Source organism: Phallusia mammillata, chromosome 4 (assembly GCF_965637545.1).
Source record: "Phallusia mammillata chromosome 4, kaPhaMamm4.hap1.1, whole genome shotgun sequence".
In the NCBI taxonomy this organism is placed as follows: domain Eukaryota; kingdom Metazoa; phylum Chordata; class Ascidiacea; order Phlebobranchia; family Ascidiidae; genus Phallusia; species Phallusia mammillata.
Window position 1 is genome coordinate 10,164,811 of NC_137255.1, and position 21,777 is coordinate 10,186,587.

A 21,777-nucleotide genomic window follows, 5' to 3' on the forward strand; every position below is an offset into this window, starting at 1 on the left:
TCGCTGAGTTACGAAGCCGGCAAACGAGACAACGAGTTTCAAAGACGCAAAGACTGCGCGAGAAGGCTGCGAAAAACGACTTCCTAACCTTTTTCTCGCACGTGTTCACGCAACCAAAACGGAAAGCAGATTTTTACATTTTAAAGTTAAAGCTAAAACAAATGCTATTATTGTACTATTACTCTTCAAGTCTCTTCTACATAGTAAACTAAAATTATGAACATCGATTCACAAAAGATAAATAGCGAACTTTAAAATCGTGCAAGTTGTTTGCTATTCCTCTCAAGGTCTAGCCTGCGTATTTTGTTTTGCAGAGGTTGAGGAAGAAAATACTCTCGAAAAGACCATGTAAAAAGTTATTTTGGGGGAGTAGAGTTTTTTTTGTAGGTTATGTTTTTATAGATACCACATAATATAGCCTACAAAGCATATATTACCTCATTTAACTTTGTCCTCGTGGTATGATACGATTTGTTTATATCTGTCGAACGCGAAGGTATAAAATGTTGACTTTTATGACATATTGGTGATATTTTAAAAATATTGCCCGTAATGTGTCAATAGGGTAATAAATTAAAATGGGTCGCTTATCAAAACGTCTCTTATGTAAACTCAACTGCACATATCCTTAGTGTCGTCTTTGCAATTTGAGCGAGGTTAGCGAATTTTTAATGATGTCGTAAAATTGTTTGGCCTACGTCATACTTTGTACAACGGCACAGGGAGACTTCCTTTTATAGCGCTGGCAAACCGGTTGATTTCACTTCATATGTCAACGAATAGAAAACAAGCAAAATACAAGCCAACTTTTGTGATGAGTAAAATCACTTCTACATGTCCTTTATAGTTTATACATACGTGTTCCCCAATTAGCTACAGCGAAACCATTTTAATAAAAAGTGACGCTTGCAAAAACATTTTTCTTGTTACGTAAAAAAATCACATTTAAACTACAATAACCATTATACCACAACAACGTCACTATAAACGTAAGTCATATCTAAATATGTCCTCGTAAGTGCTTTATTAACTTTGATACCAAGGTACGCTTTGGGGAGTTTACCAATTGGTCTTGAACAAGATGTTGCAGGGCTGTTTGACTAGGTCAGGTCCATATTGACACCGAGTACAAAGTCATGCCCAAATCAAGGCCGTTTTTTGAAGAAACGCAAGCCCGAAGCAGACTTATAACTCTGGTTCGAATTAGGAAACACTTATAAAGTATGGAGAGCGTTCGGTTAGGATGCATTTTTCATTTGCGAATTGATGGTTTTAAGGCACAGCGACTATAAACTATCTGTGTCAAAGATGTCTCCTTCAGGAACGCACGTCAAATGGCCTACTAGCCTGCTATATAATCATTACATTTTCAGGCACACATCAGTTTCCGTTTTTCACCAACAGACAACCTAATTTTCCCATGCAGGCCAGTCGGCCTATGTATTCAAAAATAAAGTAATGAAGCAGAAGCGGGACATAAATTTATTAAACACACAAACAACAGAGAAAGCTTTATTTCTCGAGTTGAGCACCAATCACCAGTCCCTTAGATACAGTTGCTAAGGCTTCGACGGCTTGTCTTGTTTCCAACAGCAACCTTGCCTCTTTCAACCAACCTTCGACGACCTGTGCAGGAAGTACAGAGACATTAAAGTGTGGGTGTTTATATCAAAATTAACACTACTTTGTTTCTAATCGGCAACACCAAAACACATTGGTCTGGCTTAAAATACGGATTCCAACGGGGTCTATAGATGCACAATGAACGTTTTTTGACAGAGACCCTTCGTAGGAAAAATATAATAAGGTGCTAAACTTAGTTTGCCGGTCCTCCGTTTGGACACCAGTTATGTCTAGATGAGCCCTTGTTTGTATCAAAAATTAATGAACCAAAATCATATATTCGACAATCAGTAGCATTAGTAACTGGCTTCGAAATTTGGGAGACGCTTAAAGAAAATATGGAGAAGTTACCATTAACAGCGATTTGGCACTGGAAAAGTGTTCTGAGGTCCTCGCAACGCAGTTTTGGACTCATTTACAGTTTTGCTAAATTAAAACTTGTTTAACATTGAAATATTCGTACCCTTCTTGGTTCTCCTGTAAGTTGATTCACAAATCTTGCAGCTTGTTCCAGGTTTCCATGATCCAGGCAGTAATTTGAATAGGAAATGATTGTAAAGACGTCGAGCGCTGATTGGTCGATCTCGGTGGGTGGGGCAAGTTGAGCGCTGGACACCGTTAATAAAGACTGGAAAGACAACACAAAGATTAAGGTAAGACTTTTAGACTTTTATTACAAAAACTAGTATGTAAGTATGTAATTTCGTACACATTGGGCAGATAAGTGACGGAAATACCAAATTTTCCCTTTTTCGATGTTATAATCTTCAAAACAAGTTTCCTAACGAGATTGCGAACCACAAAGGGCCTTTATGTCGAAAATTAAACATAAAAGTTAAAAACCTTGTGTTGAGGGGCCAAGTGCAAAAGAGGTGACAAAAAGACCAGTTTATATTTCAAAAACCAGTCAACACAAAATGTAAAACAATTCAAGTTGAAATCACCAACCTTTAAATACGACAAAAAGTAAACGAAAAGCGAATTGCGATTCTGATCCACCAGCGACACCCTGCGGCAGATTTTTCCAATTCGTCGAAAGGAAGCTCGCAATATTTCCTCAGTGTAAACTCCTCTCTCTACCGCCTCCGTGGGAACAGCGGCAGAAAACACATTCAAAGCGTTGTTGTCGTCATAAACCTAAACACATAAGCAGTATTAAAACTAGCAGTAAGATTAGCCATTAACTGTAAAACAAGGTATTAATTGCTATTATACAGAAGGAAAAAACGTAGTTTGGACAGCATTCGAAATTTGGATTTGGTAGGGTATTTCTTTGCGAGAAGAAGTTATATTAACCTTTTTACATTAATCATGTATTGCTAAAGTTGCAATCTAAAGCAGCGCTCTTCAACCTTTTTAGTGGCAGGGAACCCTTAAAGGTATTTTGTCAAACTTTGCCGAACCCCCATAAAATAATTTTAATAAATGTAATACAAGTAGGCTACATCAAAGAAAAAAGATGCATTTTACTTCACATCCGAAGCACATCACAAAGGTTGACTTCAATTAAACGATTCACTAAAACGCATTGCCATGTTATTTGGATCGGTCGTTTCTACATTAATCTCGCAACTTAGCTAGAGTGTAACAAGGTTGTATTTATTACGTCACAATTGATCAATGGTGTAACAAAGCTTAACTAGAAGGTATAGGACCTATATACTATAGGCGAGCATTGCTGTTCGAAACAATGATATTATGAATCATTCGTGTTTGAATTGCTACACCAAACCGCTGCGAACCACCCAACCCTTAAAGTTCACGGAACCCCTGAAAGGGTTGTGCGGAACCCTGGTTGAAGAGCTCTGATCTAAAGCTTAATCGAACAAACTGTTGAAAACTAAAAATCTACAGAAATTTGTAGGAATAAAAACCTTTTATCTGATCATGTTTTTTCTGATATTATTACGCATGCTGCCAAAGCAATGTAAAACCTACCTTTTTAACAGTTTTTAGTTCAGTTGCCAAGGGAACGGGCTTTCCTTTGTCACCATACTTGATAGTATGAAGCAAAGCGTCACAAGCTAGGGACAGTTCTTGAGCTTTTCTTGTTACATTTTCCACATGTGCTCTGCCTGCAAAAAATGTATCCCTTTGCAAAATCGAATATCAAATACGCATTATCAAGGTCTAACGTGACAAATTGTGTTGATTAGGGTTTGTATAATAGATTGCAGCGCGTTCGTAAAGTGCTTACACAATAAATAGAACACTTTGGAATTGGTGGAGTGGCCATTACAACTATCGGGTCCAACAATGCCAAATACATAGCCCATATCTGTCACATACAAACGTTTTAACAAAATCGGCCAGACATAAAAAATCCAAAAAAGTAAAGCGTCTACTCTTTAAAAAAACCTAAAATAAGTTCGCCACATGAATGTAAAATCTTACAAAAACGTTTCATGTGGTAAAAATACTGGACAAAAAAAAACAATAAACAAAATCCGTTTGAGGAAAGAATTAGGACAGTTTTTGCAAAATTATGAGTTATTTTGGTTTTGTAACAAATCAATTTCTTACCATCGACTGCTTGTTCGATTCCCCTCACACGAGCAATCGCCATCTCCAACTCCAACTGATGTTTATCAATTATCGATGCAGTTTTGGCCTCATTTGCTGCTCGTTCTGCCTCCATCATAACAAGAAACTCTGATTTTTGCTCTTCCATCCTGTTATATACAGAACTTGATAAAATAGTCATTTCTATCAAATGCTGTCATCTTTAAGAGCGGTTTTCTAGCATGTAGTTTCTCTAGCATGTAGACCACAAAGATCCTGAGTTGACACAAAAATATTGAAATTTAAACGTTGTTGAATGCATTTTGTGAATTTCTATGCATTTATTTTAAGGGACGTATCAAATTTAAAAAACAACTTACTTTAACACATTTACAAAGCTTACAAAGCAACTATTTGTGTAGTTTGGAAATGTCACAGCTTGAGGAAAAGGCGTTTGTAGTTTGTACGTTTTGTCTGCAAGAATAATTTAGGAAAAGTACATACGTTGTTTCCATCAATTTCTCGTATTTTTCGGCGGCTTGTCTTTCCATGTACGACAATGCTTCAGACATGTGTTCCACATGAGCGGACGCCTGACGTTTCAACTGACGTCTGATGTCGTCATCGTGCGTACGTTGTAATTCCGTCACCTGTGTTACGAATTTCATGTTGGTTACCTGATATGCTTTCTACTGGTCCAGGTACGAATCCAATACTGGATTCATGCAGAAACTAAGGGATTGTGGCCAGGTTTAGTTTTTTTGTTTAAAATCCAAAACAATGCTCTTAACTGACCAAATTGTTTTCGTCACTTAAATGCAATGCTTCAAACGAATAATTAGGTTAGTCTCCTTTTTATTTTTACAAAAGTAACCAATTCTTATTACAGTTTGTTACATCGATATCACCAGACAATGGCAAACTATGTGTAAGATCTCATGCATTTTCTTTCAGTTACTCCAGAATTGCGTTTTTTTCTGTAGAACTTATGAACTGCAATACAAAAATTATTTTGTGCATATTTAATTAAATAAAAATTAGGTATTTTTTTATTTTCTCTAACCCTTAAGACCCACGTCAAGTGATTGATCTAAAATATAGTTTTGAAATTAAAAAAAAATATGCCCAAAAATGTCCAATAGTTTTATGTCCACAAACCTGTTCCTCATGATTCAACCTCTGCTCTTCAAGTCGTTTGTGAAGATCCAGTTCCGCCAGTTTCTTCACATGATCTTCAACCTCTGCTCTTACTGATGACACAACCTCATCCAACCTCTCTGCTCCCAGTGTCCTCTCTTCCGACAGCTCCCGCTGCAGCTCCTCCACTCGATGTTGCATGTGAAGAAGCATCGCATTCTCCTCATCCTGACTTACTCTTTTACCTGCAAAATGAGCATTTGATAACATTTATGTTCATACTTTTTTACATGAAAGCAGGTGAAAAAACGAGATTTATGAGTCTTGTTAAAAAAGTTGTAATAATACACCAATTTTTGCCTGGGGTTTATATATACACCTATTATATTTCTCATTCTTAACATGTTGATGCAGCAATTAAACTTTGTCATGTTTTTAAAGCATTGTAGAAAAAATGGACAGAACGTAAATAAATGACAAAAAAGCAACATAACAGATTTGACAGAACAAAAAGAAAAAAGTAATTTATTTCACAAACATAATCTGTAAATCATATTCAGTCAGATTACAGCCATTTGTTGTTGGATTTAAGTGGTCCTTACTTACCAAGATCACCACTTATACAAAAAATAAATGAATGTATAGAATGTGTTTTGTTGCACCACAGAAATTAATGTTATCACAATTTTGACTGTCTTTTTAGCTCCTTTAGGTTTTTAGTTGGTAAAGTATTAGTGAGAAAAAAAAATTGAATGTCAAATGTGCTCAATGCGCCAATCACATTCTACTAACTAGGTAGATCATTTTGACACAGTCTGTTAAAATAGCTTCAATGCAGAAACAAGGTAAGAAGCCATGGATTAAAGTGTTAAAGAAACGTGGGGGTGATTTTATCTGCCATATCTTTGTGAAGAAAAGTAAAAATATAATACTCACCAGTTCGCTTCCACTCTGGTTCTGTGCTGATAGTAGGTAATGATGATTCAAATTCATTTTGAAATTTTTCTTTCATTTTTTCGATGTCTTCAAGGTATCGTTTTAGCACATCTGCTTCCAAAACTTTACCTTGTACCTGTATTAACAACCACCTTTAGGTCTTCAACTACAATATCAATTGCAAGGTTTTAAAAAATGCATACAACAAAGCGATAAATGTTTAAAATAAAAAACATTTCAATATCAGTGTTATCCAAAGTCACAATACAGCATATCAATCAATATGTGTGTTTGGGTTTTTAACAATCAGCCAAATAAAATTTAAAATATGTCAGAAATTATTTCAAATCTATTTTGACTCTGAGAAGCACATAGTTTTTTACACGGCATTACCCTTGCTTTTGCCTCTTCCAGGTCATGTGACATGTTCATGCAATCTCTGCCGATGTCAACAACCCTTTGTCCTAAATCATGGTTGTTTTCACAATTTGTTTCTTGCAACACATGTTTGATTTTTGCCAGTTCCTCACTGTGCAGGAATTTGAATTATAAAATTTAAACATAAAGGCACAAAATAAGTTTAACTTAGTAACTAAGCTAATAAACACTCATGGTAATCTTTATCAAATGGAAAATTGCTGTTGTAAACCGGGGGTATAGGTTGTTTACATATTTTCAATGTAATAAAATGGAGGTGAATTTTTAGGATTTTGCATAGAGTAGGGTATTTCCTCATAAGTTTCTGATTACAACAAAACTAGTTTGCCTTTGGATCTGTTAAAACAAACACATAGATATGTAGAATACATTTAAACTACATACATTGCATTACGAAAAGATGCCTCTGCCTCAATTTGTGCTTTGTTCATGTCATCTCGAGCATGAGCCACATCTTCCCATTGTAAGCTCTTCTCTGTTGCACTGGCTGAAATAGTGGTTTAAATTGGTTAAAAAAATACACCCACATAACAAAGGTGAGTGGACAACCAATTTATTGAAAATCTCATTTGGAAATCTGGGATACTTCGTGGTTTTAAATAAATTTGCGTTTAGGGAAAAAGTAACACATTGATAAGATAGTGCACTGAAAGCTTACAAATCAATCATTGCAATTAACGTTAAAATAAGAAAAATTCGAATTTGAGGAGGCAGACATGCCTTTTAAACTCGTAATCTCATTTTTTGAACTGATTGCAGTTTCAAAAGGGTGAATGATAAACAAGTGTTCAAGATAATATGTTTTTCATAACTTTTGTACATGTTTACAATAAAAACCTAAACATTATTATATGTTGTAAAAGCTTTTAGATACACGGTAATGAGTAATAACTTGGAAAAAGAAAGTTAGTTGGAAAAAGTCATAGAATCAAACCAGGTTACCTGCAAAGTCATCATTTGCTGTCCGTAGAAGTGATGAATGAAGTGCAATTGCATTTGCTGCATTCACATTCAATAAAATTGCATTAGAACAAGCGATGGAACAAGCATTCAGCAAATCATCCAGGATAGCTGAGGTTGCTAAAATACCAAATTTTGGTCATGTAATGTAGCAACAAAAATTGAGTTATTTTGTTAATTAATTTATACCAGCTGCATCAGCAATTTCTTCAACTTCTTGTTGCAGGATTCTTTCCTCAGTCTTAAGACTTAACTGTTGTTGATCATTTTTCTCTGTTTCAACATTACTTGTTTGTATGTTTGATGACTGTTGCTCCTTTTGAGTGGTAACCTCCTCAATTTGTGTTGGCTTGACATCTGAAACAGGATTGTATGTTTGAAAATAAAACATCTCAAAAGAGTCATTTCTCAGAAAACTTATTTTTAGTGTTAAAAACAAAACAAATGCACAATAGTGTATGTTCATTCTTCACTGAATACACGCTTTTTGTAGTTATATTTTTTACGAAAGGATTTTTTATTTATTGATGTGTTGTACGCACATTTACAGATCCACAACCCCGGTACAGCACCAGTATTGTTAAAAAATATAAAAATATAATTGCAAAAATATACACAATAAGTCAAATGTTAGTTAGTGTATAATCATTTTGTGGTAAATCTTTGTAGAATTGAAATTGTTTCCTCCAATTCATAACCTGTGCATGACCTCTTAATTAAACTTCATACGCACAGAAAAAATTCCCAACAACCATTTCTGATTCTATATGTATGATACATTTGCCATTTAAAGTTTCCTGCCAACCAATATCTAGTTGCAGCATGGCAACTAATCCATTATGAGTGTGATCTTCACTAAACCCCTCAACAGATATATATCTAATTGTACAAAGTAACTAAAGCAATTCGGTACCAAAAAAGGGATTACCAAAGTAAACTATTGGGGGGGGGGAGTTGTTTAATTATGTGTGCACATATAGTTACCTTTTGGCAAAACTAGCAAATATATATAAACAACCTATCCTTGAGCACTGTGTACATTGGTTTGCTTTAAAAATTGTATGTTTTAAATATTTGCATGTTGTCTTACACAGTCAGTTATTTTTGGAAATAAGAAAACAAAAATACTTTTACCAGAAACTTGATTTTCTTCTTGATCAGCTGGCTTTGCTTCATCACTTGGTAATTTCTCATTGTTTTGCATATTTTGTATTAATAATGATTGGTTTTCTTCACCCTGTTGTTCAGCTGCAAAAATAATTGGTAAATACAGATACTACAAAAAAGTGTGATTTTATGTGATTGATGCACAGCATATGTCAAAGTAACTGATCCAAATTACAGTATCGGAATAAACAAACAAAAACCAGAATGTGTATTTTTTCATATAAAAGTGTCTGATGTAAGCACCAAAATCAGGGCCAATCACAAAAAAACATCAACACAATTTGGCTATTTGTGGGTGTGCATTAGGATTCCTCTATTTCTCGACTTTTTCGTTTCTCGAGAAATTAAAAATCCATTTCTCGAGAATCTCGAGAGTCTCGAAATTTTTATTTAAGCCGATTTTCTAACAAAAACAAACAAACAAATGTCCGATTGTACGTTTTTTCGCTTCTAGTAGCGATCGCAAGTAGTGATTCGCTATCAAATGAGCAAAAAACGAAGCGACTGTTATAGATTTAACGCAACCAGGCGGGACTAGCCTACTGCCTGGGAAAGGTGAAAGTTTGGAGGCAACGCACGCTAAAAATCGCTGTTATGGAAGCAAAATAAGAAAGTTATGTGCCCAGTCCGCTCTAGAGGCGAGTTGAAACGAAAAATACAAAAATACACATAAGATGTGTCGCATTTACTTTATGTTTAAGATACATGACATAATTTTTCTCGAGAAATTTTAATTTATTTCTCGAGAATCGAGACTCAATTTTTTCGAGATTTCTCGAGAAATTCTCTAGTGTGCATCACCCAAAGCCAAGAATAGGTAAAACAGTACATTTGTTAGCTGAAAGTCCTACCCAAGTTAAAACAACATAACAAACCTGGAGTTGGTGCAGTTATTTCAGGAGCAGGAACATTAGGTGGTGTTGTAGCTTCCACAGCATTGGATGGTTCTGTTGTTTCCAAAACTTTGCGAGAATCTTTAAGTGGAGCTTTGAGTGGATCAACACTTTTGGTTTTAATTTTAGATTTAAAGGCATCGGATGGTATCTTGTCTTTTATTTCAGTTCTGAAAGGCATCACAAATTTTAACTAAAAACTATGATTTTAAAGAAAATTATTTCAAGAGGACAACATAATACCTGCTTGGCCCTAAAACCATGTCAAACACTGTTGCAATTGGGGGCGCATTTTTTTCTACATTTTTTCTGAAGTCTGCACTGACTTTCGCATAGGCAACAGTTCCTCCACAGGCACAAGCAAATAAACCACCTCCAACAATGATGCTCCTTGTCAACCTGTAAAATAAGATGTGTACAAAATATTTGACATATGTTTAGGCACTCAGTTATAAAAGGCTATTGGTCATAATTTTTGTAACAACGACTGCAGCATGTTCTGTCACAAAAAGTCAATTGACAGTCCCAGTAATGCTAACCAGTTTACTGATTTCATAAAATTTCGTGAGATGGTTCTATAGAACCGGTGCCAACTGACTGAATCTCACCACTGGCTATGGGTTTATAAACTCATTTGACAAAGCTACAAGCAGTGATATAAAGTTTCTATACTTATTTTATTAAAATTAAGAATAGATTCTGTAATTATTGTAATACCCTGCTGAGGTTTGTGAGTCAGAAAGTGTCCGTCGACCACTTCTTATCCAATTGGCTTGCACCTCATTCTGTAGTAAAATAAAAACCGTTTTTTTTGTTTTGAGGCATAAAACAACCCGTAACAGATAAAAAAAAAGTAGTGTTTACCTGCAAACGTGAGGCTGCCTTTTGTCCTAAACGCAACATTGGAAATTATAATAGTGTTACAACACTTCCTCAAAAGTTAAACAACATTAGAAACTTTAAATCCAAGCTATTAGCTAACTTTCAGAATTCAGCAAGTGACATGCAAACGCAACCAAGCGTAACAGTAACCGATTTTATCCTAGAAATTAGGGCCACAAAATTGTTTTTGTGTGGAACTTTCATACAATTGGAAAAATCACGTTAAACTCTAAACACGAATGTCTAGTGTTAAAGCCTTTTTGCTGATGGCCATCGCTCCTCGGCATTGCACCCACATGTGCAGAAACAGTGTAATATTTTTGTAATATAGAACTGAACATCCTTCGGTGATCAACAAACATCAACGTTTTCTTCGGAATAGTCACATAAACTGCGATGTGATTTGATAAAAAAATTATGCTTTATTTGCCTGGTGGGCCGCTGCCATTTGGTCTTGGATTGCCCAATACCAATGCCACAAATGGGTCTCACCATAGAAACAGTAACCCTTAGGCTTATTTATAGGCTTATTTATGTTTAACGTTTATTTCTGCCATTACATGTTTTTGGAGGCAACCGCACTCTGTCATCAATGAAAGAAACAACTGTCACCAGTTATAGCCAGAAATAATTTAAAAAAAAACGCTGTCAGCATAGGTAACGCGGAAGAGTGGTGCGAATAATCTGCAATACAGAAATTTTATTCTTGCACCATTACCCAAACATGGAAAGATTCATAGACTTTTCAGGGGGTTGTTTCAGGTATTTCTGCGTGAAAGTGAATAGCTCCCCAGCAGCGTTTATGTCACACTTTTAATTCTTGGAGGTCACAACGTATCGCGTTGCGTTTCGAACATGAGCAGGGAAGCTTCCATCAATAGGTAGTGAAACAATATCCGTAGCAACTACTATCTCCGCTGTGTACAAAATCATTTATCCTTTTGTCAGTATGTTTAGCGATCCCAGGTCGCGTGCTTGATATCACATAAGGCAATTTTATTTGAGACCCGGCAGTTTAATACGTGTTTCCAAAAACAGGGAACACAGTTTAATCAGTTTGGAGTGCTCAAGTGAAATCTTTGCATTTTACGACGATTTATACAGTGGTAGAATACACCGTTTTGTTCGTTTTGGAGCCTTGAATTGTCTCCCTGATCGGTTGAACCCCAGGGGTTATCAAAACACATGGAAAGGGTTGTCAAGGTAAGGGACATATGCCTAGGTTCAATTGCGTTCTCTCTGCGTCGCAGATTATTATGATTGCCAGTCTTCGTTAACAGCAGCTGTTTGTGGCACTGTGCTGCTGATGAAAGGTAAACATTTTCATGAAAATAACTTTGTAACAGCAAGAGTTTGCGTGAGTTCAAATTGCTGTAATGGTAAAAACTCTATATGACTGTACTGATAAATACGTCATAAGTTTTTTGAGGTAGGGAAAGAATTCAGACAAAATAGTGGGCTTGTCGTCATGCGTAGACGTTTAGCCTGTATAAGTGAGAGTAGATAGCTTAAATCGTAGTCGCTTACTTTGGTTATAAAGGTAAAACATAGTGATTTGATACACACGCTGGAGTAAGAATAATGTTGTGGCCGAGACCCCACAGTACAAAACGAGTCACAGGAGTTTTGTTCACCAGTAAAACGTTAAAACAAGTCGATAGAATTCTTCAACATTCGCTGTTTATTGTAATATACGTTTGTGTTAGATTTGACGTCTTGACCGCGCATTCGCCGAATTCCTGATGCATACCGGACCAAGCAGTGACAACAGAGGATATTCTGCACTCGCCCAGCACCAGCCATCAATCCGTATCCCTCTTCCTGGAGGACCAAGTGGTCAGCCAACCTACGCTCAATCCCACCATTCTGCACGTTACAACAACACGTTGAAAAAAGAAGCAGTACATTTGCCATATAAAACCGCCAGCCCAGACTTTGCTGAACTCGCACCCAATCAAACTCACACCAGCCATGGTTAGTTATTTCTCAGTTAAACCATTTGGTTTGTTGTTTGACCTCTTGTTTAATGATTTAGATTGATGCCATGGTTCTATATGGGATTTAACTCAACAAAAAACACATTTAAAACATAACTGAAAGATTTTCTCATTATCAGGCAACTACAGATCCGATTCTAGCTACACACCCAGATACTATAGGAGTTCGCGCATGCGCACTGGATTCCCAATGGCCGCCTTCTACGGTGCTGGATCCGACATGCATATTTTCACCCAGGTTCGATCAAAATCCCTCACTAGCCGGAAGCACAACAGTCAACAACTCCCACAATTATCAGTGGTCCCAGGTATGTGGCTCAAATCTTTACTACTATATATATGCTTATTACAGTTCGGATGGTAATAAGGACTTTTTCTCACCTTTATCAAGACAGAATATATAAAACATCTCAATAAAACAGCTTTGAATTGAACAACAACTTTTAAAAAATGCGCTATTGGATCGTGGGAAAATGTGTCATACTTTGGGTCATCTATTGAATATACCTGTTTATTTACTGATATAGTCTGGTTGAAGTAAAACGTTGTTTTGTATTTTAGCACCCAAGCACAATCGATCCATGCAACAACAACAACGAAGATCCGGAGGTTACGTCGAGTCCGGGAGTCAGCACATCCCAAAACCTGTGGTTGTCAAACGAGTCGAAGTTTCACTCCACGAAGTCCAGCAAACGAGTCGCCTGGCTGCGGGCTCTCCTTCCCCGTCGCAAGAAAGGGAAAATCATCCCCTTCAAACAGCACCAGTAGCGGCAGCTCCACCAAAACTTGATCTTAAAGGTAAACGCTCCGTCCCTTCATTGCCCAGCCCCAAAGACGTGCCTTTAAACCCGGTGGACTTGAACAAAGGGCTGAATGATGCTGCTGCGATTAGGAAACGTGAATTTAACGCAAAGGGTCGGGCCGCACCTCCTCTAGGTGAGGCTCTGGCATCAAAATTAGACGTACAGGTGATGTCGTTGAGTCATCTACCGCTGAAGGAGGTTTACCTGAAACCTGATCCAACCTCAGGGCGCGAACAAGCGTCCAGACAGCAACAGGACAAAACCATTCGCATTCTCAACTGGCTAAAGAATCTCAATTACCTCGACGAGAAGGCGGTGCAGCGAGGACGGTCAGAAGTAGAAAGGACTCATTTTCAATTGCCAGAAATTAAGGATACAACTTTGTTTGCATATTCGTAACCCTCGGCATAACTATAAACCTCACGTGGTTTAGCGTGCACTAATTTATACATGAGAGTGGCTTCGGCAATGGTCTGCATGGAAATTTCAGGTCTGATAGTGATGTTAACATTCATAGATGGCTACACCATCAACACATTCTTTGAAAGGGCCGTTTATTAAACAGTAGTACCGTTTAGCCCATACTTGAATGTTTCGAATTTCAATTTTGTTCAATCACCTTATTTACTGACGATAACTCCTGGTAACACATTAATGTGAAAACAACTTGAAATGATTGCAGAGAAAGTTTCAGTTTGTTCGCTTCTTTGTTATTACTATTACAGATTATCTTGTCTTCTTGACCGAGACGTTCAACTGTTTCTAGCTGTTGCACATAGGGCAGTGTTTTTTTAACCTTTTTAGCGCTCGTACCCTTTGAGCTTTCATGAGATTTTCTCGCACCCCCTGTCTACAATGGCCGACGGAAGTAAATAAAGTTGTAATAATAGGAATTAAACTCAGTGTATTTATAACTTACGTGTAGAATGCATACATTTAAACAGTCTTGCAAGTTGAACAAAATGAGTCAAAAGTATATACCAAAGTAATTTAATTGTTACGCATTCTTCACAAATATGCCTAAATAGGGTTTAATTTCGCACTGCATATCGTATTCCCTGCTTTGGTGCTTCGTACCCCAAAGGGGTGCACGTACCCCTGGTTAAGAACCCCTGACATAGGGTCAAGCCCCAAAACCCACATAACCACCATTGTTGAAATATGCTTACAACACATGCTAGCATAATTGGTGTTGATGGTGTAAGTGTACGATTGCTGTATTTTCCAAAACGACACTTTTCTATTACTTGTAGTGGGCTGAAAACTCTTTCGTTGGAAAACTTAGATGAAAACACGCTATTCATTTGCTTAGGCTTTAGGTAATTATTCTCCTAAATAAATTAGCAATGTCGCATTTGAAAATGGAAATATTTGTGAATTGTGAACATATCCTAATTATTCTGATTGTGTGACAATGTTTCGACTTCACACGTTGTGGTGCATTAAATTATATTTTTTAAGCAAATGTTTTAATCTGAATAAAACTACTTATTTGTTCTCATTTCATTCGCAAATTTAAAGCGATAATTTTGGAATGCAAAAAAAAACTCTGTAATCGTAAAACAGTTAACAAAAAAAGCAATCGCCAGGAGCAAAAAAACACACAAGATATATGCATCCTCGTGTGTTATAATTTCACCAAACACCCTGATTTACCTGTGTTGAATACGGTGTAATAAGTAATATATGAGGCGACGCAATATGCCAACATGTTTCTAAAAATCATATCATATAATCGAAAAGCTAAACTTGCAGCAGTGTTTCTGAAATTAATACTTCTTTAATCTTCTTGAAAAAAGAATTTCAGCAACACCTGTAAAAAATCTTAATTCAAGTTTCAAAAATATCATAAGCGTTCCTGGTCACTCACCTATACACGTGGCAGTAACGAAGAGCAAAGCAAGTTGAACGTACACCTTAAATCTTACGCACACCCTAGTGCTCCAGCCGAATTGAAGAGCGTAACCGAGTAAATACCAGAACGACCAAACAACGTAAGCTTTTTGTTGGTTTTCGGGAAAGTAGATGGCGTGCGTGTCTGTAAAGATTGAGTAGATATTGGTAAAAAACAACTTTCATTCTTGACAAAATGTTAATGCAGTTGTTCCCAAACTCACAAGGTGGTTGCATACATCCGGAAATGCAAAAAGCTTCAAGCGCTTTTAAGTTATAGTTGAACCAGCTTTACATGGTTATTGCGGGATATTTTGCTTGGTGTTCCATGTTTCAAGAAATTACCAAAACCTATAGGGGCTTTGTTTGAAACCAAATTTATGGGGGCTTTGATGAAAATAAGTGCAGGTGGTTTGTTATAATCAGTAAAATAATGATTGTCAAGCAGTTTTGTCAAAACGTTTTAATAATTAAATTAATACGTTTCGTACAATGTCAATGGCAATTTCGTGACTTTTTTTATAATTTGTTGAGGTTCTTAATTTAGATTTTTTCCCGTTTGGTTCCATTACCACTCACATTTTCTTTAAACGCAAGTTAAACTTTTGGCAATTTTCGTAACCACTACAGAACATTTTGCAAGCAATGAATGCTTACCAGAATTCATTGTCATTCGTATTCCGTTGGCAATGCCTACTAAAACAAACAAAACATAAACCACCCAAGTTGTGGATTGAGTTGGAATCCATAGAAGCCAGAGCATTCCGCTTACAATATCAATACACATAGCGACACCCAGCGGAATTCTTCTACCAGTCCTAGCCGAAATTCGACCAATGAAAAACGACACAAAAGCGTCTACAACGCTAAATACAAGAAGGCAGAGTCCAACCTGTAGAGATGTTGAGAATATTTACTTTATCATTTATTTACCCCTGTTGCGTTTTGTTTTATAAGTTGGGATTTTTGACCGAGCACGTGGTCAAAACAAGTCACAAACTGACTAAATTGAAATCACTAAGAACAAGTAATGACTAATGATATGATGTGATATGTAAGTAGTTTTATAACTTTTGTTGAATTAGTAACTCAACAAAGATGACTTATTTAATTCAGCGCTGGGAAATTATTACGAATGTAAATGCAAATCAATCGATTATTTTTAAAATGCTTATGGTCGTGATTTCTACCTGGTGGACTCCGAGGATGCAAGATGCATAAGCCCGGGGAAGTTCAGAAAATATGAACGACAAGACAACTCCACAATAGAGTGAGAAAGGAGTAAGAAGAAGCTGCTTTGGTCGAAACATTTGCTGAATAGTTTCCCTCAATGATGTAACGGCTAGTTGGAAATTTCCCTTAAAAATAATCAAACGATATTTTTCGGTGATTGTATGCAAGCCAAACAGTTATGTTACGGAAATCCAGACTAACGGTTTTTGCTTTCTCCCATAAGAGCTAATACGAAGCAGTCGTTTTTATGAGGTTGCTATGATGAAAACTATGTTGTGAGGGTCGGGCTAAAATTATTCTATTATTATAGAAGGTTGCATAATAAGGTATGCATGCACGTGGTTGTTATAGCAGCTTATTATTTTGAAGTTAGAATTACATTACCAGCACCTTATTTAAAACAATCTTCAAGCAGACTTTAACAAAATAACAGGTCACTTAAGAGTTTAATAAAATTAACAGTGTATTTAGAATCTTTCGTAACTTGTGATATAAAACGAACAGTTTATCTGTCATTTACTATACGAACAGTTTATCTGTCATTTGAAGCAAAGAAAGCAGTCTCCACGAAAATTCGGATTAGTCCTTTACTAAATTCAGTGAAAACTTACTCCAGATGATTCTTTTGTATCTTCTTCGTCTGCAACCTCATCTTGATTTTTCAAAGAAAGCGTTTCCTTTGGAGCTTTGCTTTCAGGCTTTTCACTCTTCATCACCATCAAGACGCCATCTTTTGCTAACTTAATTTTGCAGTCGCGTTTTGCCTCCGACTGCAGATTATCATCAGGTTTTTCCACAAAGCAGCAATGAATAATGATAGCTGCCAGTACCATGCTGGCCATTAAACCGTACATAACATACAGCGCTGTCTGTGGCGGAACGTACTGGACGATATTTTGTTGTGTGATGTTTGGGTCTTGACAGTCGTTTGACCCGCAAACTGAAAGGTCTCGCGCTTGAAAAATGTCACTACCGTTGATGTTCAGTGTGCTGTTTGTGACGGATACAGTGGTGGATCTCCCCGCGTAGAGGATAATGTACGTCGACAAGTAACTGATTGCCTTCAGATAAAGTTTTACCATGTTAGCAGGGCTTATGAGACCAAAGTCGCTAGGTAAGAACGGCAATTATCAACAAAGCAAAGCATTTCGACCAAACCTTAATAGTTTATACAAACATGATGTTGCATTAAAGAGAAAAGCTTTTTGGTAATCCCAGTAAAACACCTTAAGCACCGCCAAGGTAATTCTTACCATTGCCGTTCGTTGTGCAAAGAAGAAGTATCCCACGAACTCAGCATTATGAAAGTCACGATGTTTGCTGCCATGACGTGTGTATTGTCGTGCAAAATGGACACAGTAAGTCATATAGGCTGGCCAAATGGTACCTTCAGCTACTCCGACACAAACTGCTGCTACAAGAAGCAAATAAGGGTCTGCGAAAATGAAAAGCATCGTTCATGATCATTCGCTAAAAAGTAGACATTTCGTTGAATCTTGTGCTTTCGAACTGTTATTGCGAATTTTTCTTTTCACGATTTTAAACATTTATCTAATTTCGACAAAATGACAGAAAGTAGATATTAAACAACCTGTATGAAGCCCACATCGACTTTAGAGGCTCCGACTTCCGAAACTGAAAAACTTTCTTACAAACTACACGTAAAAGTTAAATTAGAATTCCTTGCTTGAATTGTTTTACTGGGAACAATTTCTTAATTGGGCATCGCTTTTTAGCACAAAAAATATTACACATGTGGAGGGATTTTATTAAAAAATCAAAATATAAATAGTACACTTAAATAATTATGACGTCACACATGCTCTATGGCGCCCCCAGTGTTCCCGAGTTGTGATATGTGACGTGCAGTGTGAGAGCACGTGTAGTCGTGGTTGGTAATTGGTGAATTGTTAGACGTAGTTTTCCCGTCTTTACTATGTGCTGTTTTTACCTTTTAATAAATACTGCAACAGCTGACAACTGCAGGTCACATCAAATTGAAACGGCGTGTAACACTTACGCTTACTTTGGAACTCTAAACAAATGCTATAACTTACTTACTTGGATAAATGTTGGCGCACATGAATAGAAAATACATGCAGTATGATGCAGCAATGGCCCATTTTAAACCAAGAAGTTTATGAACCACAGGTGTACATGTAATTCCAAATACTGCTGAAGTTGTGTAAATCGCTGCACCAGAAGCAACGCCTGTAAGATTCGTTCGAACATATTAGCTGCAGATAAGTTCACTGTATACGAAATTGTTAAGCTTTACTTGGGAAATGGAAAAATGAGATTTTGTTCACTAACGTTTTTAAAATTTAAAATCGCCTCTTACTTCAATATCATAATCGTCGCAACAGATATGTCATTTCAATAAAGCGCACAATTTTTTTACCGAATTGTTCAACACTGAAAGCAAAGAATAAATCAGTTAAATATTTTCTCCGATTTTTTTAAACTTTTTTTTTTTAAAGTGGATAATGGTAAAACATAAAAACTGTGATTCAAACCGCAAATTAACAACTTGACGCTCACCCAAACCGTCGACAATCTTGATACTGGATAACAGTCCAAGTAAGGCATCATATGCACCGAATGTTAAAACAGAAGCGAAAGCAAAAACGACGAACTTCTTTTTCACGTTTTGCATTTGTTTTCGGGAATGTTTTCTTTCGACAGAACTTTGGTTCTGGCGGGATTTTCCCATTGGATGATTTATACAGTTTACACGGGTCGAAACATCAAGTGACTGTACCTATAGCACTAAAACAAGTCGCTGTTGTAATAAATTGTTGTCACATTTTCGACGAAAACTAGAGTTGAAACTTATAGACAACTATTAGATGCCCCAGTTCGGCCCATAAGGAATTTGTTACTCGGCCGTGCAGAAGCATTTCAGCACGTATGATGGACCTAATAAGTCATAATTCAGTTGTAATACATCTGCAAGTCTTATTTGCAAAATAATGCCCCCTTAGACCGGACCTTATGTCGCGAAAACTTTAGCCGGCTACCGCTTTAAAGCTCAGCTAAACCATTGATTTCAAAACTGTTTTTACTCACGTGGCAGTTGGATGTATTTACTCTAACACAAAGTCTATATAAAACACAATTTGTCCAACCTATTGTTACGCAATAAAGCCTATGTAGCCATATATATATATACTTTGCTCTAACATAAACACGATCTACAAGGTCTGCATGGTCTCATCAGTACAGCTGGTGATCAATCCAACGAATTGTGCCGTTAGATTTTTATACTAGCCAAGACGGCCTATGTGTTGTCACCTGCTGCACTTATGAGACTTCATAGGTTCGAAACAGTGCGCACTGTCTGCAGCTTATTTATCATTTATTGACCTAATGCTTTTATATCTTAAAATTATTGTTTTGATTCAACATTTGTTAACTAAACTAGACGAAGCTTGCGCATCACCGTAACACTAATAATCTAATGTCACGCAGGGCTTCTTTCTTCACAGCCTATCATTTTGTAACACTTTGCACGCACCAAGTCTTACTGACGTGGTTTCACAAACCGCTAAACTATATGACCTGTCTGCATTTGACTTACTGCTGCCAAGCCAAGAAAGTTGCCTTGCTTTCCTAAACCAACTGCCAAAAAACAGCAATCATATATTTTTTGCAAGAATAGACTGTAAGCATTAGCCCCAAGTGCACAGTGTGTACAAAACAAACTACATGCATGAAACCAACTGTGACAGGAAGCGCGTGTGCAACACTAAGGAAACGCATCAGAGTAGATTTTATTACAAATGGTTACAAAACTTTTTTGTTTCAACGAACCTTTCGCAAATTTAATGAAAATGGTAAATTTAACAAGTTGCTTCCTATAACACGTTCAGTATGTTGTGTTTCTATATTACACTTGGCAACAACACCCCTATAGGCATTGACAGTGAACCACGTGCGATAAACGTTTCGGCAGTAATAGATTTAGAGACAATTGTCTGAGATGTCCGTTGGCCCCAAATCCTCACCAAACTCGATGTTGTTTAAAACTAAAACCGATGCAGGCTCGAAAGTGCATGAAAATATGACAAAAATAATCTCGAATGTGAAGTCACGCTCGAATGAAGCCCGTTTCGTAACCCCGAACGCAAATCCGACTCAAAAAGCCAGGAACATCGCGCTTAGCAGGCTGATAAATATTACATCAAACGTTCCTCAACTGACGTACACTTGTTTTTGTGATCAATGTCTTAAGAAATATTCGAAATAAATCTGCTGTAACCTGTAACACCACTATAGTTATAAACTTATGGTGTATATACGTTTAACAAAGCTGATAACGACCGAGAATTTTATGCAGAATTGAACCCTTACTCCGCAGAATAAGATTAAGTATTTTATTTTCATCACGAATCAACAAAAGCCCCGCAGGGCAGCGGTTATGAAAGAATTTAGTTTTGTGGATTGCAGATTGCTATGCATTCCTCGGGTTTTCTTGTCATGCTTTGTTCAACTAAACGTGTACCTTTGAACGCTTAACACGGGTTTCCTAACAAGCTTTATTCTGTCAAAAACAGCAACTTTGCACTTTAAGCCGGGTTTACTAACGAGCTTTTGGTAGTTAACTATTGTGCTTGTTATGTAGACGACTTTGCGCGCCTGAAGTGTTTTTTTTTCACTGGACTTTGTGTGGTCAAAAACAACACTTGTTGCATACACGACAAGCTAAAACGAAAAAAAACAAGAGTTTGGTGCAGTGCTTTGCACCAGGGGTCGGTAACCTTTTTTGTACTGCGGACCGTTTTTCAGACTCAATTTTTATCGCGGACCGGCCTTCAAAATACTACAAATATTCAGCAATGAAAACGCCTAAATTAGTTTATCATCCCCAGAATACATGGGCAAAATGTTTTAAAGTATTTCATTTCAATATTTTGCCAATGGTGTTTGGTTTCCAAACCATTTTTTTGAAAACGATTTCGTTTCAAGAAAATACATGTCATTGCTTGCCACAAGAATTAAGTGCAAAGCACGGGAGGATTGGAACGATATTATACAAACAATTAAAGAGGCATTTCCTCGTAATCCAATCACAGGGAGTTTGGGTATTATGGAGAAACAAGCGTCTGTTTGTTTGTCAAAACCAGTGAATTTGCTTGGGAATATTCAACTTTTCTCCTCACCATCAACTTTTTTATTTTCATCTAAGTCTTACATGGTGGTTGCAGCATATGTTCTTATGTACAAACAGAGCAACCGCATGAATCCGGAAACAATCGACAGCGTCCTTAATCCTTTGATTTATTCCAAATCAATTCAAGATCATTTAAACAA

The 21,777-nt window shown here is 36.8% G+C and overlaps 3 protein-coding genes across 3 annotated transcripts; 1 reads left to right on the plus strand and 2 right to left on the minus strand.

Moving 5' to 3' along the window:
* Positions 1–1,464: 1,464 nt before the first annotated feature.
* On the minus strand, positions 1,465–10,664 carry LOC145222774 (MICOS complex subunit MIC60-like). Its single transcript, XM_080088975.1, has 17 exons — positions 10,521–10,664; positions 10,374–10,441; positions 9,900–10,055; positions 9,639–9,826; positions 8,731–8,844; positions 7,786–7,953; positions 7,579–7,716; positions 7,021–7,123; positions 6,592–6,727; positions 6,199–6,334; positions 5,284–5,507; positions 4,630–4,775; positions 4,147–4,295; positions 3,562–3,698; positions 2,572–2,760; positions 2,087–2,251; positions 1,465–1,626 (listed from the first exon to the last, which is right to left on the minus strand). The coding sequence occupies exons 1-17, from the start codon at positions 10,557–10,559 to the stop codon at positions 1,513–1,515; spliced, it is 2,370 nt and encodes a 789-aa protein (XP_079945101.1). The 5' UTR covers positions 10,560–10,664; the 3' UTR covers positions 1,465–1,512.
* Positions 10,665–12,242: 1,578 nt separating this feature from the next.
* LOC145222801 (uncharacterized) lies at positions 12,243–13,737 on the plus strand. The gene is made up of 3 exons (XM_080089011.1): positions 12,243–12,512; positions 12,655–12,843; positions 13,097–13,737. The coding sequence occupies exons 1-3, from the start codon at positions 12,281–12,283 to the stop codon at positions 13,735–13,737; spliced, it is 1,062 nt and encodes a 353-aa protein (XP_079945137.1). The 5' UTR covers positions 12,243–12,280.
* Positions 13,738–15,107: 1,370 nt separating this feature from the next.
* Positions 15,108–17,546, minus strand: LOC145223443 (protein unc-93 homolog A-like). Its single transcript, XM_080089868.1, has 5 exons — positions 17,076–17,546; positions 16,422–16,589; positions 15,889–16,123; positions 15,209–15,376; positions 15,108–15,151 (listed from the first exon to the last, which is right to left on the minus strand). Exons 1-5 carry the CDS (start codon positions 17,544–17,546, stop codon positions 15,108–15,110), a joined length of 1,086 nt encoding a protein of 361 aa, XP_079945994.1.
* Positions 17,547–21,777: the final 4,231 nt, after the last annotated feature.

Excerpts from the sequence above, each read along its gene's own strand:
- LOC145223443 (XM_080089868.1), bottom strand. The coding sequence starts at position 17,546 with ATGGTAAAACTTTATCTGAAGGCAATCAGTTACTTGTCGACGTACATT. Across the intron at positions 16,590-17,075 it reads ATACAAAAGAATCATCTGGA|GGAAATTTCCAACTAGCCGT; the intron begins GTAAGTTTTCAC and ends ATTATTTTTAAG. Across the intron at positions 15,377-15,888 it reads ACGAATGACAATGAATTCTG|ACACGCACGCCATCTACTTT; the intron begins GTAAGCATTCAT and ends CAATCTTTACAG.
- LOC145222774 (XM_080088975.1), bottom strand. The coding sequence starts at position 10,559 with ATGTTGCGTTTAGGACAAAAGGCAGCCTCACGTTTGCAG. Across the intron at positions 10,056-10,373 it reads GACTCACAAACCTCAGCAGG|GTTGACAAGGAGCATCATTG; the intron begins GTATTACAATAA and ends CTTATTTTACAG. Across the intron at positions 3,699-4,146 it reads AATCGAACAAGCAGTCGATG|GCAGAGCACATGTGGAAAAT; the intron begins GTAAGAAATTGA and ends CATTTTTTGCAG.
- LOC145222801 (XM_080089011.1), top strand. The coding sequence starts at position 12,281 with ATGCATACCGGACCAAGCAGTGACAACAGAGGATATTCTGCACTCGCC. Across the intron at positions 12,513-12,654 it reads TCAAACTCACACCAGCCATG|GCAACTACAGATCCGATTCT; the intron begins GTTAGTTATTTC and ends TCTCATTATCAG. Across the intron at positions 12,844-13,096 it reads ACAATTATCAGTGGTCCCAG|CACCCAAGCACAATCGATCC; the intron begins GTATGTGGCTCA and ends TTTGTATTTTAG.